The sequence below is a fragment of the Gekko japonicus genome, unplaced genomic scaffold (genome assembly GCF_001447785.1).
Source record: "Gekko japonicus isolate JY-2015 unplaced genomic scaffold, Gekko_japonicus_V1.1 scaffold103, whole genome shotgun sequence".
In the NCBI taxonomy this organism is placed as follows: domain Eukaryota; kingdom Metazoa; phylum Chordata; class Lepidosauria; order Squamata; family Gekkonidae; genus Gekko; species Gekko japonicus.
Window position 1 is genome coordinate 1571182 of NW_015160210.1, and position 21288 is coordinate 1592469.

General features: G+C 50.1%; 2 protein-coding genes and 2 non-coding genes across 4 annotated transcripts in view; 3 read left to right on the forward strand and 1 right to left on the reverse strand.

The window, feature by feature from the left end:
• The window catches only part of ATPAF2 (ATP synthase mitochondrial F1 complex assembly factor 2), a 23477-nt gene extending 20109 nt beyond the window's left edge, over nt 1-3368 (forward strand). The window contains exon 8 of the mRNA XM_015409303.1: nt 2245-3368. Coding sequence (XP_015264789.1) covers nt 2245-2382 — 138 coding nt within the window. The 3' untranslated portion in view covers nt 2383-3368. The remainder of the gene's footprint in view (nt 1-2244) is intronic.
• Nucleotides 3369-3528: 160 nt separating this feature from the next.
• Nucleotides 3529-21288, reverse strand: part of DRC3 (dynein regulatory complex subunit 3) — a 39345-nt gene continuing 21585 nt past the window's right edge. Inside the window, exons 7-12 of the mRNA XM_015409267.1 lie at nt 17258-17432; nt 10028-10159; nt 6078-6148; nt 4458-4581; nt 4038-4169; nt 3529-3686 (exon numbers count right to left, since the gene is read on the reverse strand). Of these exons, the coding sequence (XP_015264753.1) occupies nt 3579-3686; nt 4038-4169; nt 4458-4581; nt 6078-6148; nt 10028-10159; nt 17258-17432 (742 nt within the window). The 3' untranslated portion in view covers nt 3529-3578. The remainder of the gene's footprint in view (nt 3687-4037; nt 4170-4457; nt 4582-6077; nt 6149-10027; nt 10160-17257; nt 17433-21288) is intronic.
• TRNAP-GGG lies at nt 10628-10699 on the forward strand. Its single transcript has one exon. It is a non-coding gene; the product is annotated as a tRNA-Pro (tRNA).
• TRNAD-GUC lies at nt 16692-16763 on the forward strand. The gene has a single exon. It is a non-coding gene; the product is annotated as a tRNA-Asp (tRNA).

Below are 21288 nucleotides of genomic sequence, written 5' to 3' on the forward strand. Positions count from 1 at the left end.
TCTGTCCCCCCCCCCCCCCCCAAGCACCAAGAATACGGAGCAACCCTTGACCCAGACCAAGAGTTCCTATCTCTGCCTTGATGGACCTCTGCCCCAGATGTTTATCCAATTCCCTCTTGAAGCCGTCTATGCTTGTCGCTGCCACCACCTCCTGTGGCAGTGAATTGCATGTGCTAATCACTCTTTGGGTGAAGAAGGGCTTCCTTTTATCCATTCTAACCCGACTGCTCAGCAATTTCATGGAGTGCTCTCAGTTTCATCGACTGTTCTGTGAGCTGACTGAACATCCAGACAGAAAGAGAGAGAAAGAAAGGATATGAATGCACTGGTGCTGCCCCCCCCCCCCGACTGCATGACTGCTGGCTGTTGAGCATGGTGCCAACGTGCAGAGATATTTCTCCTCCTGTGGCCAGCAAGGCTTGGGAAGCAGTGGCCCCAGCCACACGGAAGGGAATACTATGTAGGCACTGTGCTTGCGAACTGGTGATCATGGAGAGGCCGGGGGGGGGGGGGGGAAACGCAGGGCCCGCTCTAGAGATGTGAAAGCCTGGGGGGGAAACGGAAAAATTCCGGGGGGAAACCGGTTTTTCCCAATTTTTTCCTGAAGCCTTTTTTTGTTTTTTTCCGAAAAATTGGAAAAATTGAAAGAAGAAAAGAATTTTTTTTTATTATGGAACCTTTTATTTTAACATGATGAATAAAATATTTTAAGGCAAGGTGTTCAAATATTTTCCAAATCATTTGTAAAAATTACGTATGGTATCAGATTGATCTAATTTCTGTGCACTGAGGACAAGCAAGTCCTAGGTTACAAACTGAACTCTCCCATGCAAGAACAAGATGCATTTCTTCCTTTAGGAGGTGCTACTGTCACAAGAAAAGAAAAAGGTTTCGGTTTTGTTTTTGCATGTGGGTGGGTATTCTGTTTGTCATAATTGTTTGGATACACTATATTTTTAATATACTAGTTGTGATAACTTCATGCCAAGTAAAAATGCCCATAGTCATATTTTATGTTCCTAAAGTAACAGAACGACTTTCAATCTGGAAAAGAAAAAGGAAGTGCTAATGTATCATTTTTCAATTTTTCAGAAAATTTCAATTTCCCCCCGAAAAAAACTGGGGCGAAACGGGGTTTTTTTCCGAGCTTCAAAATTTCCGGAAATTTTACATCTCCGTCTCCCACTCAGCACTTTCAGCCAGTGTGTGGAAGGGCTACGGCATGGCGCACGAGAAGAAAAGGACCAAGGGGTTTCCAGTACAGAAATGCTTCTCCCAAGGGGGATGGAGCACTTTCCCTAGGAGGAAAGGCTGAAGAGTCTGGGACTTTTAAGTTTAGGAAGGAGACGGCTACGGGGGGACGTGATAGAGGTGTAGAAAATTATGCATGGGGTGGAGAGAGCTGACAGAGAAATTTTTCTTTCTCTCTCGAAAGACTAGAATTTGAGGGCACCCAATGAAGCTGATGGGCAGTAGGCTTAGGACAGACAAAAGGAAATACTACTTTACATAGACAGTGATTAAAAGGTAGAATTCGCTGCCAAAGGATGTAGTGATGGCCACAGGAATAAACAGCTTTCAAAGGGGATTAGAAAGATTCATGGAGGAGAGGTTGATCAGTGGCTACTAGCCATCGTGATGGAGGGGAACCTCCACAGTCAGAGGCACTAAGCCTCTGAATCCCAGAGCCAGGAGGCAACATCAGGGGAAGGCCTCAGCCTCCCTGCCCTGTTGTTGGTCCTCTCCAGAGGAACTGGTTGGCCCCTGTGTGAGACGAGATGCTGGAGTGGATGGACCCCCACTGGTCTGACACAGCAGGGCTCTCCTGATGTTCTTCTCAGGAGAAGGCCTTGGCCTCTTTGCCCTGTTGCTGGCCCTCCAGATCAGTCACGTTTCTTGAGAATTTTTTCCAGAGGGCAGCCACGTTGGTCCACAGTAGAACAGCCGGATTCAAGTCCAGGAGCGCCTGAGAGACCAACAAGTGTTTCAGGGTGTGTGCTTTCAACAGTGAAAACTCAAGGGGTCCGACTAAGAGAGCACAAACTCTCGAAAGCTGCTGCCCCCAAAATTTCTGGTCGGTCTCAGCGGTACTCCCGGACTCGGGTATTTTTGAGAACAGTGAATCTTCTCGAAGGGGAGGGCAAGGTCCCAACTGGAGAATCAATACACACACACACACCCCGGAGAAGGGCACGAGGAACGATTCTTCTCACATCCCGTTTTGTCTATTTCTCTTTTCCTCAGATCCAGCACTGGGGGACCGTGGAGTGGGCCCATGACTACGACGCCTATGAGCTGCGTGCCCGCACGGCCGCTGCCACCCTGTTCGTTCACCTGTGCTCGGAGAGCTCCACCATCAAGCACAAGCTGATGCAGGACTGAGGCTGGGGAGGGGCAGAGGGAGAAGGGCCCCCGATCAGACTGACTGACCGAGTGGGGCAGCCAGCAGCGCTGAAACCAGGACTCAAGGGCTAGCGGCGCACCATAGCCTGGTCTTGATTCTCCCCGTGGGCCTGCGCCAGGCAGCACTCACAGTGTCGCCTGCGTCTATTTCTCCAGTGGTCTTGGGTGAAAGGCCGAGGGTGTTCCAAGTACCGGGGCCTTCTGCATGGACCTTGCCCCAACCTCCCTGCGAGCCATGGAGTCCTGTCTCGTTTTGGGAAACGGTGGGCAGTCCCAGCTTCATCAGGAACCAAATTGGCTCCTCTGTCTTACCTGGGGACAGCTTCGCTGCGAGTATCAAAATACCCGTTCGGTCATTGAGAATGCGAATTGAGGTGTGGCCGAATTTGCGTTCTCTAAAGCCTTTTGGAGATTTACAGTTGGCTGGAGGTTCTCTCCCAGTTCTGGGGTGGGAGTGGGCTCTTCCTGCCCTCCCTCGCCCCTTCCCTCCTGACCCCTGCAGATAGGTCCTACCCCGGCTCTGCCGCAGGCCCCTGAAGCCTGCTAAAACGTTCTCGCAGCACAGCCACAGTGACTCTGCCTCCCCCGAACTGGAGTAAACGCTGCTGTTTTGCCACAGCCAACATTTTGTCTATATATACTTTAATGAGAGCTTCACAACGGGTTGATTCCCATGCCAGAGCGTGGCTTTGCACCCACAGGGCTCTACGTTCCGTCCCCACAGAGTGGCTGTTACTTTTCGGTTCCCTACAAACCTTCTGGTGTGAGTTGCCTTTGTGTCATTGGTCAAACACGGTGCTTAGCTGATCCTGTCGATGTCCCCCCTTTTTGTGATGTGCGTGAAGAAGTGCAGCAGGGGTGGCGGTGGAGTCCCTGTGGGCATTTAAATGGTTTGTGATCACAGCACCTGTTTCATCTGAGAGCTGCAGTTCCTCTCAAATTTCCATGCAGGCTGGGTTTGTTTTTTTTTAAATGTAGTCATTTTGATCATTAAAGGCTTTGGGGGCTGATTCTTCTGCCCCCTTCCACTGGGCTACATCTCCGTTGTTCGGGGGAGAGGAGCATTTTCAGTGGGTTGTGAAACGAGACCTTCCGGCGGGTTCCTTTCCTAGCTGTCGGAGAGCCCCGTGTCCAGAACCAGGGAAGCGGCGGCAAACAGCGGCGGGGAGAGTGGGCTACGCTTCCATAATGTCCATGGTCTCCAGCTCGTTGTGGAGGTGGTCGATGAACTGGTTGATCTCCTTCACGCGGTTGCGGTTCCTCGTGATTTCACTTTTGTGAACCTGCGGGGGGGGAGAGACTGAGCGTGGCGGCTCTGGGGCGGTTTCATCCTCAGCCCACTCGGGGGATGCTCCTTGGGGACCCCAAAGGTGAGCCAGACGGGAGGAGGGGTCCTCCTTCCACAAGGCTGTAATTCCCCCACTGCTTCCAAAGCAACAAGGGGGATGCCCTCGCGGTCAGTGTCCTTCAGGGAGGACCGGGCCCATAGGCAGGATTTTTAATTCAGGAGGCCTTTCAATAAGTCAGGGAGTTGGGGGGGGCGCTCGGTGGCAAGTCAGGGGGCCGGGCCCCCGAAATGCCCCAACTGTAGCTACAGGTCTGGGGAGGACCCTCGCACTGCTGGCTTGACCTACCTTCTCTATCAGAGCGGAAGCCCAGCTGTTGGCTTTGGTGATGATCTCGTCTTCCCGGTTGTCGATCTTCAGAAGGTGGATGTCGTGCGAGGCGTTGACGGCGTTGACGATGGTGTCCTTGTCCACAAAGAGCTAGGAAGTGGGGGGGGGGCGAGGGAGGAAGTACTGATTTTATTCTGGGTAAAAGCGTTCCATGCGCCTCGGCATTTAGTCATGCCGGACACATGACCACGGAAACGTCTTCGGACGGCGCTGGCTCTTCGGCTTGGAAACGGAGATGAGCACCGCACCCCTAGAGTTGGATTTGACTGGCTTTCGAGCAAGGGAAACCTTTACCTTTACTAAAAGCAAATGGTGCTTTCTGGGGATCCGCACCAGGAGAGCTTTGGGCAGGGTGAAGGGGGGTGGGGAAGGTCTCACCATCCGAACGTCGTCTGGAATCTCTTCTTCGAGCTCGCTTTTTACAATTTTCTCCAGCGTGTTGATGGCGATTTCTAGGAGCTTCTCGTGGTGGTGATTCTCGAGATCCCGGCACTGCGCCATTGTACGGGGAAAGGTTAAGAAACCAACAGGGGAAATTGAGGAAGCCCAGGCTGAGAGCCCTGCCTGCAGAACTCTGGCTTTCATACTCTGTGCCCTGGCTGGCATCTAGTTTTTAAGAAAGACCATGTTTGGGTGAAAGGCCAGCAAGATGGGCTTCATTCATGGACTCAGTTTGGCACAAACCAAGACGCGGGGAAAAGACTCCCTAGTGTCAAAAGCCATTGAGGCCTTGGCACAAACCAGGATAGAGGCAAATGGCTCTGTAGTGTCAACAATAGAGGCCTTTGCACAAACCAAAACACAGGCAAAGGGCTCCCTACTGTAAACAACAATGGAGGCCTTTGCACAAACCAAGGCACAGGCAAAGGGCTCCCTAGTGTAAACAGCAATGAAAGCCTTGGCAGAGCCCTCTGGTACTCTGTATTTTGGCTAAGGCTGCTGCAACACTCCCCAGCCCTGCCTTTTTCCTGTCAGAACAATTACGCTCTGCCTCTCTCTGCATTTGTTATCCCCTGGGGTCTCTGAACTGAACAAGAAAGCTACCGTTAACAACACAGACATAAGCACTGGGTGACCTCGGGCCAGTCACAGTCTCAGCCTGACGTACTTCCCAGGGAATAAAATGGAGGAGAGGGGAGCGATGTAAGCAGTGTTCCCTCTAAGCTGAGTTAGTGTGAGCTAGCTCACAGTTTTTTAGCCTCCGGCTCACACATTTTTGTCCTAGCTCAGGAAGGATGGCTCCAGAGCAAACGAATTGATGCAGTAGCCAAATCGCTTGCTCACAACTTTAATGCCAGTAGCTCACAAAAAATAATTCTTGCTCACAGGACTACACAGCTTAGAGGGAACACTGGATGTAAGCTGCTTTGGGTCCCTATTGGGGGGAAAGGTGTGGCATAAATGAGGAAAATAAATAAAATTAACAGCCAAAAGCACAGAGTAGCCCCCTCTCTCCATAAAACCCCTCCGAATATCAGCCCATTTGTATTCCGAGAAACGCCTCTAAAGCAGTTGCGGGAGGTGCAAAGGTCTAGTAACCTGCAACCCAGGCACTCTTGTCTCTGTCTTTCAAGAGACTCGTTCAGACTAACCTTTGCCCTTACCCATACACAGAAGAAGAGAATGGATTTATACGCCACCCTTCAGTACCCAAAGGAGTCAGAGTGGCTTACAATCTTCTTTCCCTCCCCCTCCCCACAACAGGCACCCTGTGAGGTAGGTGGGGCTGAGAGAGCTCTTTTGAGGACTGCTCTTGAGAGAACAGCTCTGAGAGAACTTGTGACTGACCCAAGGTCACACCAGCAGCTGCACATGGAGGAGTGGGGAATCAAACCCGGTTCTCCCAGATCAGAGTCCGCGCACTTAACCACGACACCAAACTGGCTCTCAGCCTCCAGTCTGAACCTCCAAGAATGGAGGGGAGAACCTTGGAAATCTCAAATGATTTGAGTGATTCAGATGTGAAGCAGGCCCGCTCTTCAGCCACCGGAAGGATATAGCCCTTGCTCGTTCTCTATGAAGATGGAGACCAGGTCGGAAATGTTCCGTTCAAAGTCTTTTATGACTTCCTGCACGGGAAAAAAGAAAAGAGAAAATGAAAAGGCCTGCGTCTACAGGAACTAAGCTCATCGAAATTAAATCTGCTCTTTTGACGCCTGGAGGGATTTTTTTCTCTGTCATATTTACTGCCTGATTATTGTTGCTCGGAGACGAGGTCCCAGATCGGGGAAGACAGTTTTAGATGGGTAGCCATGTTAGGTTGCAGTAAAAGAGCAAGATTCGAGTCCAGGACAACCTTGAAGACCAATAAGATTATTTGTGCTATACCATGTAACAGATAAAATCGATAAGATAATATGATAATATAGTATGAGAAAATGGTAGAATATATCAAATAAGTCGTTATACTGATCTTTTAAGTTTCTGTCATATATATATTTTCAAGCTATATTCTTATGCCATTACACTATATATATCGTGTTCAATGGTCCCTCTAAGCTGTGGCATCGTGTGAGCAAAAATTCTACTTTGTGAGTGACTGGCATTAAAGTTGTGAGCGAGCGATTTGGCTGCAGCATAAATCAGTTTCCTCTGGAGCCATCCTTCCTCAGCTAAGAGAAAAAGGTGTGAGCCGGAGGCTAAAAAAAACCTGAGCTGGCTCACACTGACTCAGCTTAGAGGGAACACTGATCATGTTATATATCTGTTAAACTATTATGCCGTATGCCTTTTTATATATACACATGTATTCTGATAAAATAACGTCCTCAGTATCTGTCAAGTTTGCCCTTACATTATGTTTTTGCTAATTATATTCCCTATCCCCCCCCCCATTCCTTTTTTCTTTCTGTATCCCTTAAAAAATTTAAAATAACATTTATATAGAGACCAATAAGATTCCCAGGACAGAAGCATTCGAGAGTCAAAGCTCCCTTCATCAGATATTTGACAAAAGGGAGAAAGTGACCTGATGAAGGCAGCTTTGATTCTCAAAAGCTTATTGGACAGGACAAGCTCTTTTTTTTACCCTTTTTAGTGAGTATTGCATATGCGTGTGTGTGGCTGCGTGCCTGGAAGCCATGATGACATCAGCCGACCCCTCGTGGGGCTATTTATTTCATTACATTTATGAATCGCCCACCCTGCAAGCAGGCGAGGACATTTCAGAGAGCGGGCTTGATATTGCCTGCCTCTGCCTCCCGGCCCTGGTATTCGCTCCTGAGATCTACCCAGGCTACCCAGCTCAGGGCTGTTGGTCAGGACAATCTTGTTAGCCTTTAAGGTGCTTCTGGGCTCAGTCTTGCTCTTGGACTGGGGAAGGGCGTTCTCCCTTGTGGCGCCAGCACTCTGGGATTTATTTATTATTAACATTTTTACCCCGCCCTCCCCACGAACGGGCTCAGGGCAGCTTACATGGGGGCACAAGCCCGTGCATAAAAACAGTATAAAACAGTAAAACTATAAGTCACAACAAAAACAGAATAAAGTGCTCCATACAAACAAGGTGGTCTCTGAAGATGGTATCAATCCTTTCACTGGGGTGATATTGTCCTGTCGATGGTCCAAAGCCAGTCCAGCAGTATCAGTGCCATGCAAAATTGTGACTGATCTTCCTCTATGATTTATTTATTTTTAGCCCACCTCTCTCCCCGATGGGGATCTAAGGTGGCATCTGTAATTCCCCTCCCATTTTATCCTCACAACAACTCTGCGAGGTGGAGTGCGTGTGCCTGGCGCAAGGTCACCCAGTGAGCTTCCATGACGGTGTGGGGATTCGAACCTGGTTTGCCCAGATCCTTCTCTGACTAGAGATGTAACATTTCTGGAAATTTTGAAGCTAGGGGGAAAAACCAGTTTTTTTCGGGGGGAAACTGATATTTTCGGAAAAATTGGGAAAAAAATGCTATATTAGCACTTTTTTTCTCTCTTCCAGATTGAAAGTTATTCTGTTACTTTAGGAACATAAAATATGACTATGGACATTTTTACTTGGCATGAAATTATCACAACTACCATATTAAAAATATAGTGCATCCAAGCAATTATTACAAACAGAAACCCCACCCACATGCAAAAACAAAACTGAAACCTTTTTCTTTTCTTGTGACAACAGCACCTCCTAAAGGAAGAAATGCATCTTGTTCTTGCATTGGAGAGGTCAGTTGGTAACCTAGGACTTGTTTGTCCTTAATGCACAGAAATTAGATCAATCTGAGACCATACATATTTTTTAGAAATTATTTGGAAAATATTTGAACACCTTGTCTTAAAATAGTTTATTCATCGTGTTAAAATAAAACGTTCCGTAATCAATTTTTTTATTTTCTTTTCTTTTTTCAATTTTTTCCAATTGTTCCAAAAAACAAAAAAAGGCTTCAGTGCTTCAGGGCAAAAACAGTTTTTTCCCCAAATTTTTCCGGTTTTTTTCTGGGCCTTCACATCTCTATGTCTGACACTCTAACTGTGACATCACACTATCTAAGGAAGCACTGGGTGTGTCCTGCTTGAGTCCTGAAAACACTCCCTACAAAGTGTGTCCCCAGGAGAGGACACTGTAAGGATTAGAACTTATGGATCTCAAGGCTGTCGTTAGTTGTGATCAAGCTGTAAGTTTTGACAGGTTAGTTGCAGCCTGTTTGGGCTGGGCATTAATTAAAAGCACCTGGCGGTCTTGACAAGCTGGCAAAAGAGGCTTATATCTGGTTGCCTGCTAACAACAGAGATTAACCTAATTATGCCCTGATTGGCTAAAGGGAGCCATGAGGGCGGACAAAAAGGAGACGCTGGAACAGTCCAAGGTGGCTACCTAACAGGGCAGCAGCCATATCAGAGAAGACAGAGGCTGAGGCCTCTATGACTTCCAGCCAGAATGTCGTAGACTGTTCTGTTGGAGTGGACTCTCTCTCTTAAGCCTTCAGGTGAGAAAGTAAAATTACCCCAGAGAGGGAACGTAAGAACATAAGAGAAGCCATGTTGGATCAGGCCAATGTCCCATCCAGTCCGACACTCTGTCTCACACGGTGGCCAAAACCCAGGTGCCATCAGGAGGTCCACCAGTGGGGCCAGAACTCCAGAAGCCCTCCCGCTGTGGCCCCCCAAGCACCAAGGATACAGAGCACCACTGCCTCACACATAAGAACGTAAGAGAAGTCATCTTGGATCAGGCTAGTGGCCCATCCAGCCCAACACTCTGTGTCACACAGTAGCCAAAAATACCAGGTGCCATCAGGAGGTCCACCAGCAGTGGGGCCAGAACTCCAGAAGCCCTCCCACTGTGCCCCCCCCAAGCACCAAGGAGACAGAGCACCACTGCTCCAGGCATAAGAACGTAAGAGAAGCCATGTTGGATCAGCCAGCAAGTATTTAATGTTTCAGGCTCAGCCTCTGCCCAGCACAAGTATAGTGTTGTTGTTTTTTGCTACTGTCGTTATTTGAGAGTGATTCTTGCCTAGCAAACACTCTTCATTATCTGAATAAATGCAGAGATGTTTTTTAATCTGCTGTGTCAGGAGGTTAAGTATGCAGACTCTAATCTGGGAGAACCGGGTTTTATTCCCCACTCCTCCACTTGCACCTGCTGGATGATCTTGGGCAAGCCATAGTTCTGGCACAGCTGTCCTTGAAAAAGAGCAGTTTCTGTCAAGAGCTCTCTGAGCCCCACCTACCTCACAGGGTGCCTGTTGTGGGGAGGGGGAGGGAAAGGAGTTTGTAAGCCGCTCTGAGACTCCTTTGGGTAGTGAAGGGCGGGGTATAAATCCAATCTCTTCTTCTTCTTCCATCCTCAAAGGGAACCCAGAAGCTAAAAAGCCTCAACAAAGGACCGGGACCAGCCAGTGAGACCCCCAAGGGCCCCAGGTGGCTGGGAGTTCAGTGCCTGAGAACGAGAGAGGGATTGTCCTTGGTCCAGACAGACACAAAATTGCCCTATCGGACCGGCTCGGCCTCACCTCCAACTGGTCTACCAGCTGCATCTCCATAGTCATCAGTGTTTCGGAGAGCTTCGTGATGCCGTCGTTGTACTCCTGGAGCCTGGCCTCCAAAACCTCGGTCTCGCTGGCGGTCTGAATCGCGTCCAGCGCCTGTGGGGCACAGCAAGATAGTGAGGGGTTATCGGCTATCTGGTTAACAACAGAACGAGAACTCCCCCTTGTTGGTGGTCGTAAGTCTTGTTTTCGAAGCAGCGGTGCTGATAGGGCAGAATCGCTCATCAGTGCCACTATGTATGCACCCAATCAACTTATTTAAACCAGGCAGCTGTCAATGCTCATATGTGGGTGTAAAGCCTGCCCAGGCGACAGATCTCTGGTGTGCTAAAAGAGCACCTGTAGAGCCCAAAGGCTGAGTCTAGACGAGCCACTGAGCACGCACCATGTCACACGGGCAAGTACTGGGGCAACGTTTAAAAGCAGGCCCAAGAAAATATTGGCAACTTTTAATAGTCTAGTATGCAAGCGGAAGATCACAATAAAGGCGGCCAACCCTAAGGCTTAGCTTCGGATACAGAGAGCAGGACAGCGGAGTGGACCAGGAGTGCAATCTGAAGGGCCGGGGGCGTGGCTCAGTGGCAGAGCCTCTGCTTGGGATGCAGAAGGTCCCTGGTTCAATCCCTGGCATCTCCAGTTAAAAAGGATCAGGCAGATGATGGGACAGACCTCCGCCTGGGACCCTGGAGAGCTGTAAAGAGGAGCTGTGGCTCAGTGGAAGAGCATCTGCTTGGCACGCAGAAGGTCCCCGGTTCAATCCCTGGTATTTCCAGCTAAAAAGGACCAGGCAGGAGGTGATGGAGAAGACCTCTGCCTGAGACCTTGGAGAGCTGTAAAGAGGGGGCTGTGGCTCAGTGGAGGAGCCTCTGCTTGGCATGCAGAAGGTCCCAGGTTCAATCCCCAGAGGCATCTCCAGTTAAAAAGGACCAGGCAGGAGGTGATGGGGAAGACCTCCACCTGAGACCCTAGAGAGCTGTAAAGAGGGGGCTGTGGCTCAGTGGTAGAGCATCTGCTTGGCATGCAGAAGGTCCCAGGTTCAATCCCCGGCATCTCCAGTTAAAAGAACCAGGCAGGAGGTGATGGGAAAGCCCTCCACCTGAGACCCTGGAGAGCTGTAAAGAGGGGCTGTGGCTCAGTGGTAGAACCTCTGCTTGGCAGGCAGAAGGTCCCAGGTTCAATCCCCGGCATCTCCACTTAAAACGACCATTGGACACTTACCGTGAGTGGTCCTTCTCCTCTGAGGACAGGAGGACATCTCCATGGGTTATTCCCACCGTGCCAATAGGGAGGCAGGAAGTAGATTTTTTCCCTTCCTGTTGGCGCCCTCGGAATATCCCCTCCAGTTCTGGGACTCCGAAAGCAGTTTGATGAACAGCCTGAAACCATAAAACTTTGCCCTATAACATTAACTATGAACTGTAACTGTATTAACTCAACACTCCCCCTTAAAAAGAGGTGAGATAGAGAGATCAGCACAAAGGAAGAAAAACCATAGAAGAAGATGACAGTGGGAGGGCCGAGATGTTCTCCTGACCTCAGAGGAGAAGGACCACTCACGGTAAGTGTCCAATGGTCGTTCTCCCTCTGAGGCGGAGGACATCTCCATGGGACCTCCCCGAGCAGTGTCCCCTATTCGGGTGGGTCATCATCGTCTTCCAGGGAAATTGCGTGCTGAAGTACTCTTCTTCCGAAAGCTGCTTCCGCAGACGCTATGGTGTGGATCTTATAATGTCTTGTGAACGTCGAAATAGACGACCACGTTGCGGCCTTGCATACTTCTTCCACTGATGCCCTGTTGATCAGTGCGGCATTAGTAGCCGCACTCCGTAGAGAGTGTGCTGTGATGCCTTTGGGAGGATTGCGACCCGCCGCCTTATATGCCTCCACGATGCAAGACTTTAGAATCGAGCTGATGGTAGATTTAGCCAACTTTTCGCCCTTACGGGGTGGAGAAATACCTATGAACAAGGAATCAGATTTTCTCCAAGGCTCAGTTCTTTTGATATAGATCTTTAGTGCTCTCTTAACGTCTAGAGTGTGCCAGAGACGTTCTTTAGGGTGTTGAGGATGAGGACAGAATGTCCGTAGACACAACTCCTGAGAACGGTGATATCGAGAATCTACCTTTGGCCGAAATGTGGAATTTGTAATAAGCACCACCTTGTCCTTGTGGAACATGCAATGAGACGGTTTCATGGATAAAGCACCGATCTCCGACACTCTTCTTGCTGACGTGATTGCGACAAGGAAGAGTGTCTTCATTCGTAACCATCTAAGACCGACCTCTCTGAGTGGTTCAAAAGGTGGTTTCATTAACGCGTCCAAAACCACATTCAACCTCCATGTGGGGAAACGATGTATCTGTGGAGGAGATATGGCGACCGCCCCTTGTAGGAACCGTTGAACTTGGGGGTGCTTAGACAAAGGAATGCCCTCTAGAGTGGGAATTACTGTCGCGATTGCCGCCAGCTGTCTGCGTAAGGTGGAAGCTACCAGTCCAGTGTCCAAACCGTCCTGCAGAAACGCTAGTAAATCAGGTACCGATGGAGATAGTGGGTTGATCTTCTTACGCCGGCACCAACGAACGTACGCCTTCCAGGTAGTATTGTAGATGCGTGTCGTGGATTGCCGTCTGGACGCCATGATAGTGTCCATGACCTGTTTGGAGAATCCTAGTTTTGTCAAACTTTCCCGCTCAATCTCCACGCGGTCAAAGACAGCCATGCTGGGTCTGGGTGCCAGACCGGACCCTGGTAGATCATATCTGGAGACACCGGTAAGACCATTGGTGGTAAGATGGACATTTTCTGTAATGTCGAGAACCACGGACGTCTCGCCCAGTGAGGAGCCACTAGGATGACCTCCGCCTTGCAATCCTTGATTCTGCGAAGTGTTCTGGCTATCAGAATGAACGGTGGAAATGCGTATAACAGACCCGGGGGCCATCTCGTGGTCAGCGCATCTGTCGCTTCCGCGTTCTGGTGGAAGTATCTGGTATAGAATCTTGGTAGTTTGTGGTTGTTGGGTGATGCAAACAGAGCCAGTACCGGCTGGCCGAATCGATCCACTATCTTGGCGAAGAGATCTGCACTCAGAGCCCACTCTCCTTCTTGTAACACCTGTCTGCTTAGCCAATCCGCTTGAACATTCTCGATGCCTCTTATGTGCTCTGCTCGCAGAGACGCGATGTTCTTCTCTGCCCACGTTAAGATCTTCAGGGATTCCTTGTGTAGACGACAGGATCGGGAACCTCCCTGCTTGTTGAGGTGAGCCTTCGCCGCAATATTGTCTGTTCTCACCAGGACGTGCTGTCCCCGTAGCTGTGGTGTGAAGTGAAGCAGAGCTAGGCGGATTGCTCTCATCTCCAACAGGTTGATCGGGAGTGTTTTCTCTGCCGGTGTCCACGCCCCTTGTACTGGTACCCCTTCGAGGGTCGCTCCCCAGCCCTGTAGACTGGCATCGGAGAACAGTTCCATGAATTGACTTACATAATACAGCTTTCCTGACATCAGGTTGTTTAGATCTGACCACCATCTCAGGCTTTGTTTCACCTGGAATGATACCTGCAGGTTGATCACCTTTCTTTCTATGATGTTCAGCTGATGAGGACGTAAGAACATTTGCAGAGGTCTTGCATGTATGCGGCCCCATTGTATCATCTCTATGCTGGCAATCATGAGGCCCAAGAGACTGGCCAATTCCATCAATGGGGTGGATCTGCTGTTGAATACTCTCGTCACGCTGGATTTGATCTTTCGCGCTTTGGATGCAGGTAGAAATAAGGCGGTCCGTGTCGTATCGATCTGTGCCCCGAGGTGTTCCACTTGTTGACTTGGTGTTAGGCAACTTTTCTCCCAGTTTATCAAGAATCCATGATCTTGTAGACATTGAAGCGTCTTCTGGGTGTTGAAGATAGATTCCTGATGTGAGTTCGCCCGGACCAACAGGTCGTCGAGGTATGGATGAACGTGTATCCCTTGTGACCTGAGGTGACTCACCGGGTTTATGAGCAACTTGGTGAAGAGGCGGGGAGCTGTTGATAGGCCGAATGGAAGCGCCCGGTATTGGAAATGTTGTCCACAGATGCAGAAACAGAGGTATTTCTTGTGTGCAGGATGTATCGGCACATGCAGGTATGCCTCTGTCAAGTCTATGGACGTGAGAAACTCGTTGGGGGACAACGAATCCGCTATCGATTTTAGCGTTTCCATTCGAAAATGTCGAGGGCGTATGAATTTGTTTAAAAATTTTAAGTCCAGGACTGCCCTCCAGTCCCCATTTTTCTTGGGCACCATGAAAAGGATGGAGTATACTCCTCGTCCTTGTTCGTTGAAGGGCACAGGTTCTATGGCTCTGATGTTTAATAGATGTTGAAGAGCCTTGTTGACAATGGACCTTTTGTTTAATGATTTGCTTGCTGGGGACTGAAGAAACCTCTCTGGTGGTTGATGTACAAATTCTATTGAATAGCCCTGAGACACTACTTCTACTGCCCAAGCATCCGCTTGTGCTTCTATCCAAGTTCTTGTAAAGTGTAGAAGTCGTGCCCCCACGGGGATCTCTGCATAGTCAATTTTGCTTTGCCTTGGAATCCCTTGCACCTCTGTCGCTCCTGTTGAACTGCGATCTATGGAAGCGGGGGTTGAAGGATCCTCGTCTACCAGTTTGTCTAGACGAGTCCCAGGAGGTCTTCTTGATGTCCTGACGAAACCGCGGCAGAGTATGGTGTGACCGAAAGGACTGCTGATTGCGTCTATCCACATTTCTCAAGGAACGAGGCATAGCTTTCTTTTTATCTTTTGTTTCAATGAGAATGCTGTCGAGCGTCTCACCAAACAACCTGTCACCCTGGAATGGATATGCGGTGACAATAGACTTAGATAGAGAGTCTGCCTGCCAGGCCCGCAGCCAGAGCATTCTCCTGGCAACTGCCGTCGAAGCCAAGCCTCTTGAAGCGAAGGAGATGATATCCAGGGTAGTGAAAGAGTCGGATTTAAGCGTACGGGAAATACCTTCCAGCAGAGCTCTGTTATTGTCTGGCACTAGTTGCAATAGTTTTCGCAGCCATACTATGGAAGCTCTAGCTGCGATCGAAGCCGTAGACGCTGCCCGCACCATCATGGCGATGGACTCGTGGACGCGTCAAAGCGTAGCCTCCAATTTCTTGTCAGAAGCCTCTCTGATATTGCCCAGTCCGTCTTCTGACACCAGACCCGCCGTTTGGAGCGCTGCCACTGGTGCGTCTACTGGGGAAACCTGCAACAACTCATCTGCATAGTTAGGCATTGCATATAATTTTTTAGTAAACGAAGGAAACTGTTTGTTTGTCACAGGTTTATCCCAACCAGATCTTAATTGTCGTTCAAAATACTCAGGGAATGGGAACACCTTTTCAGTAGGCTCCTCTGGTGGAAAAAATTCACTATTGCCGCCAGATTTGGACCTAATTTTGGCCTTGGCTGCTTTCTGGTATTCAGAGGCAGGCACGTCATGCAATTCAAGAGCTTTTACAGCCTTGGTTAGAAGGTATTGATAATCCTCTGATTTAAAAAATCTGGAAGCCTGCTCAGGAAGTTTTAATTCCTCAGACTCATCTTCTGACAGAAATTCCCCTTCCTCTTTCTCCTCAATGGAGGAGGTGGTGGACTCTAATTCCTCCCTCCATTGGTGGTATGTGGATGTCCCCAGCTGGTAGGGGGGGCGAGGGGGGGCCTTTTTTGCTGCCTTTGTGGGCCATCCAGACGGCACAGGTGCATGACAGTCAGAGATAGGAACCTCCTGCTGTTTTACTACTTCAGACCTGTGAACCTTTGAGACCTCCAGCTGCACGGATCGTCTAATGAAATCCATCAACTCTGTGGGATCTATCAGTACCGCGTTGTTCGGGGGCTTACCGCCTTGTGCGCCCTGAAGGTCACCGACTTCCGACGCTGACTCCATCTCTCCCTCAGGCACCCCCGATAGGGATCCAAGGCCCGAGCCTGGGTCCCCAAGATGGCCGCCGCCCGTCCGAGGACGCGGCGAGAAAATGGCGGGCTCATCCGAATCTGGCTGCAAGCAGCGTTTCTGGGTGCTGCGCGCCGCCGCTGAGACTCCCGCAGCCGTCGTTGGGGACGCGCGATCAGACCGCGAAGGTTGATCGGTCCCAGAGTGATCCCGGTGCGTCGCCACTATGGTGCGCATGTCTCCCTCGTCGCTTGAGGAGAAGGCCTCGGGAAGCTCTTTGGTCGACATTGTGGCTGCGCAGCCTCTTCGGGTCAACGGACCCCTCTTTCGCTTCACTCCGAGAGCGGAGCAGAAGGAGTAAAGGGTAAGAGAGGTTAGAAGATAGAGATTAGAAAGGAAAGAAGAAATAAGGGCAATCAGGCTGAAAAAAGGGAAAATAGACGTAATAATTTCTAACACTAGCTAGCACTAGCCAAGTTGTGCTGCTTCTCCCTATGAGGCAGGAACAGAACTGGAGGGGATATTCTGAGGGCGCCAACAGGAAGGGAAAAAATCTACTTCCTGCCTCCCTATTGGCACGGTGGGAATAACCCATGGAGATGTCCTCCGCCTCAGAGGGAGAAGGACCAGGCAGGAGGTGATGGGAAAGACCTCCACCTGAGACCCTGGAGAGCTGTAAAGAGGGGCTGTGGCTCAGTGGCAGAGCATCTGCTTGTCATGCAGAAGGTCCCAGGTTCAATCCCTGGCATCTCCAGTTAAAGGGAACAGGCAGGAGGTGATGGGAAAGACCTCTGCCTGAGACCTTGGAGAGCCACTGCTGGTCTGGGTAAACAATATGGACTCTGATGGACCCAGGGTCTGAGACAGCAGAAGGCAGATTCATATGTCCCTGTGTAAACGACAACTGTCAGGCAGCCACCTGTTGGCTATCCTACCACTTTGGGTGACCTGACATTGACCAGACCGGGGCCTTTTCTATCATGGCTCCAGTTCCGTGGAAGAGGTGAGGGGGATCCCCCTCCCTGGAGATCTTCAGGAGGCCTTGCAAGGCCTGCCTGTTTAAAGGGTTTTCGAGATGGATTGAACAGAAGGGGCTGATTTTGGTGTCTGCTATTTTTGTTTTAGGTCTTGACTGAAAATGTTTTCCACTCTTGTAAGCTGCTTTGGACTGCAAGGAAAAGCGGGATATAAATGTGATAAACATGTAAAAGGGGGGGGTACACTGGAAGGGAACGGTCCGCCACGTACCAGGAGGCGCTTCTCTTCGAAGTCGGCCATGATCTGGTTCCCCTGCTCGCGGTTGTCTTCCAGAGCTTCGTTGAGGCACTCGTAGAAGAGTGCCACCTCAGCCTTCCGCTTCTCGTGCTGCTTCAGGCCGTACTCAAACAGGTTCTCGCAAATGGTGACAAATTTGCTCTTGTAAGTGGCGCGGGAGTCAAGGAAAAGGCCGCTGCGTTACGGATTCCCCACCATTTCTTCTGGAAATGGGCGAAGTTGGAAGGAGGAGCCTGGTTGCTCTCTTTGAGAAGGAAGGCCCCGTTTACTAGGCTCCATGTGAGGGAGCAGCAGCAGCTCGGGGCCTTTCCAGCAAAGAGTCTGACTCCTCAAGGTAGTTCAAGGGGGCAGCCACGTCGGTCAGCAAGAGAAGAGCACAATTCGAATCCTGTAGCAACTTTAGAGACCAACAAGATTGGTCTGAGAGAGAGAGGTTTGACACTTGAAAGGACATACCCTGGAAATCTTGTTGGCCTTTCAGATGCTACTGGACTGAAATCTTGAATCCCCATATAAGGACTCAGCTGGATGGATCCACTCCCACAACATTCCCAGGTCCTCCAGGGCTTGGCTCTGACCAGCTCTCAGCCACAATCTGCTCCTAGCGTCCCTTTCTTGGCCTTCACCCTCTGCTCCCTGTCGATGATGTCTCTTGGGTCCGCTTCCCTGAGCTTTGCCCAAACACCCTGTCAGTTCTTGACCAGGTCGGAATAGAGCCTGCGGATCCGTGTAAGGAATCGCATGAACTTTGTGCGCATTCCATTACATTTTTGATAGTGGTGGGCATGTTCCTACAGCTGTGTACCCACATGACAGGAAGCCACCGTTAGTCTCTCAATGCTAATCTGTTCTGCAGCGGTATACATGTGTGTGCTGTTCTGACCCATGGGGAGATGCAGTGAGTCAGCAACCCAAGTGTGGACAAAAACCTAAATGTTCCCACAGGAAATGACATTGAGGCACAGCTCCGTACCACTTTGCAGTCCTTTTCCAATCTGGCAGAGAAGAATCAGGAGAAGTAGATCAGTTAGAAGAACAAGAAGTGGGACCTGCGATACTCACGCGCGCGGGGGGGGGGGACTATTCCCTGCAGAAGCAGGAGAAGCCAGACAAAAGGGGAGGATCCAGTCCAAAGCCTTTCAGTCGATGTTTAGAACGCCCAATGTAATGTGCATATTGAAGCAAGAGAAGTGGCAGCAGGTGAGTCCAGCAGGCAGGCCGCCAAGCCTTCTCCCCCTCCCCCTCCCCAGTGGTGGTAGTGGCGGCGAGACAGTTGCCAGAGCGTTCTCTGCGCATTAAACTTTTCAGATTTTTCTGCACTCCTGGGGACTGCCCCAAGTGTGCAGGAAAATCTCTGTGCCCCCTATCCACACAGAGAGGGCCTCTTGGCTATTAGTATATAGACAAGGGGGGACCCGTGATCAGTGTTCCCTCTAAGCTGAGTTAGTGTGAGCTAGCTCACAGTTTTTTAGCCTCTGGCTCACATATTTTTGTCTTCGCTCAGGAAGGGTGGCTCCAGAGCCAACTAATTTTTGCAGTAGCCAAATCGCTTGCTCACAACTTTAATGCCAGTAGCTCATTCAACAGAATTTTTGCTCACAAGACTCCACGGCTTAGAGGGAACATTGCCCGTGATACTCGCGGGGGGGGGAGGGAGGCAGAGGAGGAAGCAGCAGGAGGAGGTAAGTACCCCCCCATCCTGCTGGTTCCCCCCTCTCCTCCAACCCCCTTGCCTTCCCCCCCTTGCCTCCCCCCCCCCCCCCTCCCCCCCTGGGCAAGTTCGCTATTAGATATATAGATTGGAGGAGGAGGAGATTGGATTTCTACCCCACCCTTCACTACCCGAAGGAATCTCAGAGAAGAAGAAGAGAAGAGATTGGATTTATACCCTGCCCTTCACCACCCAAAGGTGTCTCAGAGCGGCTTACAAACTCCTTTCCCTTCCCCTCCCCACAACAGACACCCCTGTGAAGTAGGTGGGGCTGAGAGAACTCTTGACAGAAACTGCTCTTTTTCAAGGACAGCTGTGCCAGAGTTATGACTTGCCCAAGGTCATCCAGCCAGGTGCAAGTGGAGGAGTGGGGAATCAAGTCCGGTTCTCCCAGATTAGAGTCCGCACACTTAACCACTACACCAAACTGGCTCCTTTCCTTCCCTGGTTTACAGCCTCCTTTCCCTTCCCCTCCTCACAACAGGCACCCTGGGAGCAGTGTTCCCTCTAAGCTGAGTTAGCGTGAGCTAGCTTACAGTCTTTTAGCCTCAGGCTCACACATTTTTGTCTTAGCACAGGATGGCTGGCTCTAGAGCAAACTAATTTATGCAAGTAGCCAAATCGCTCACGCAGAACTTTAATGCCAGTGGCTCGCAAAGCAGAATTTTTGCTCACAAGACTCCACAGCTTAGAGGGAGCATTGCCTGTAAGGAAAGTGGGGCTGAGAGTGCTCTCTCGAGAACTGGCCTTGACAGAACAGCTCTGAGAGAGCTTATGACTGACCCAAGGTCAGCTGCATGTGGAAGAAGAAGAGATTGAATTTATACCCCTCCCTTCACTACCTGAAGGAGTTTCAGAGCGGCTTACAATCTCCTTTCCTTTCCACTCCTCACAACAGACACCCTGTGCGGTAGGTGGGGCTGAGAGAGCTCTAAGAGAATTTGTGATTGACCCAAGGTCACACCAGCAGCTGCATGTGGAAGAAGAGATTGGGTTTATACCCTGCCCTTCACTACCTGAAGGCGTCTCAGAGTGGCTTACACTCTCCCTTCCCCTCCGCACAACAGCCACGCTGTGACTGTGAGGTAGGTGGGGCTGAAAGGAGCTCTCTTGAGAACTGCCCTTGAGAGAACAGCTCTGAAAGAACTTATGACTGACCCAAAGTCACTCCAGCAGCTACATGTAGAGGAGTGAAGGATCAAACCCGGTTCTCCCAGATTAGAGTCCGTGCTCTTAACCACGACACCAAGGATACGCAAGAGACCCAGGGTGGAGAGTGACCGGCAGTGAGATGTGGAAGTCAAGTCTTGCTTGGTTTTAGGCAGCTGCTCAGAATCAGCACCTGGAGAGAGCTCCCTGGACAGCAGGTGTTGATTCAACAAAGTGCAAAGCTCAGTTCTAGCAAGAGGAAGGGCTGGGGACAGCTCCCAAGGATACCAGGTGCTGACTGGGCCCCGAGTCCAGCCGAGTCTTTACAACACAAAGCGGGGCCCTGTGACTGCCATAGCCCCATTCCTCGAGTGACACTTCAAAGAATGTCAAGGGCAGCATACTGACTTGGAATTGTATTGGTATTTGAAATAGCTCTATTGAATATGATAGGTAAAGGTCAAGGTCTCCCTTGCTTGAAAGCCAGTCGAATCCGACTCTAGGGTTGCGGTGCTCATCTCCGTTTCAAAGCCGAAGAGCCAGCGCTGTCCGAAGACGTTTCCGTAGTCATGTGGCCGGCATGACTAAACACCAAGGTGCACGGAATGCTGTTACCTTCCCACTGAAGTGGTACCTATTTATCTACTTACAATTTCCTGCTTTCGAACTGCTAGGTTGGCAGGAGCTGGAACTAGAGACGGGAGCTCACTCCATCATGCGGCACACTCGGGTCTCGAACTGCTGAACTACTGACCTTCTACAGCCTGCAGTTCAGCGTCTTAACCACTTGAGCCACCGCAGCTCCTATTGAATATGATACCGGAGGATTATAAATTAAATGACAAATATTTGTTAACATATATAATGACTACTGCAAGAATATTAATGCCCAAATACAGGAAACAAGATAGAGACCCAACAAGACAGGAAACACTAACTAGGTTGATGGAAGTAGCAGAAATGGATAAGCTAACCTTACTTCTTCAAGGGAAAGATGAAAGTGTATTTGTTAAAAGATGGGAAAGAATATATAACAGGATTTATACTAGACAAGGGGGCGGGACCCACGATACTCGCGAGGGGGGGAGGGACCTCCACACAGGAAGCAGCAGGAGGAGGTAAGTTCCCCCCCATCCCGCCGGTT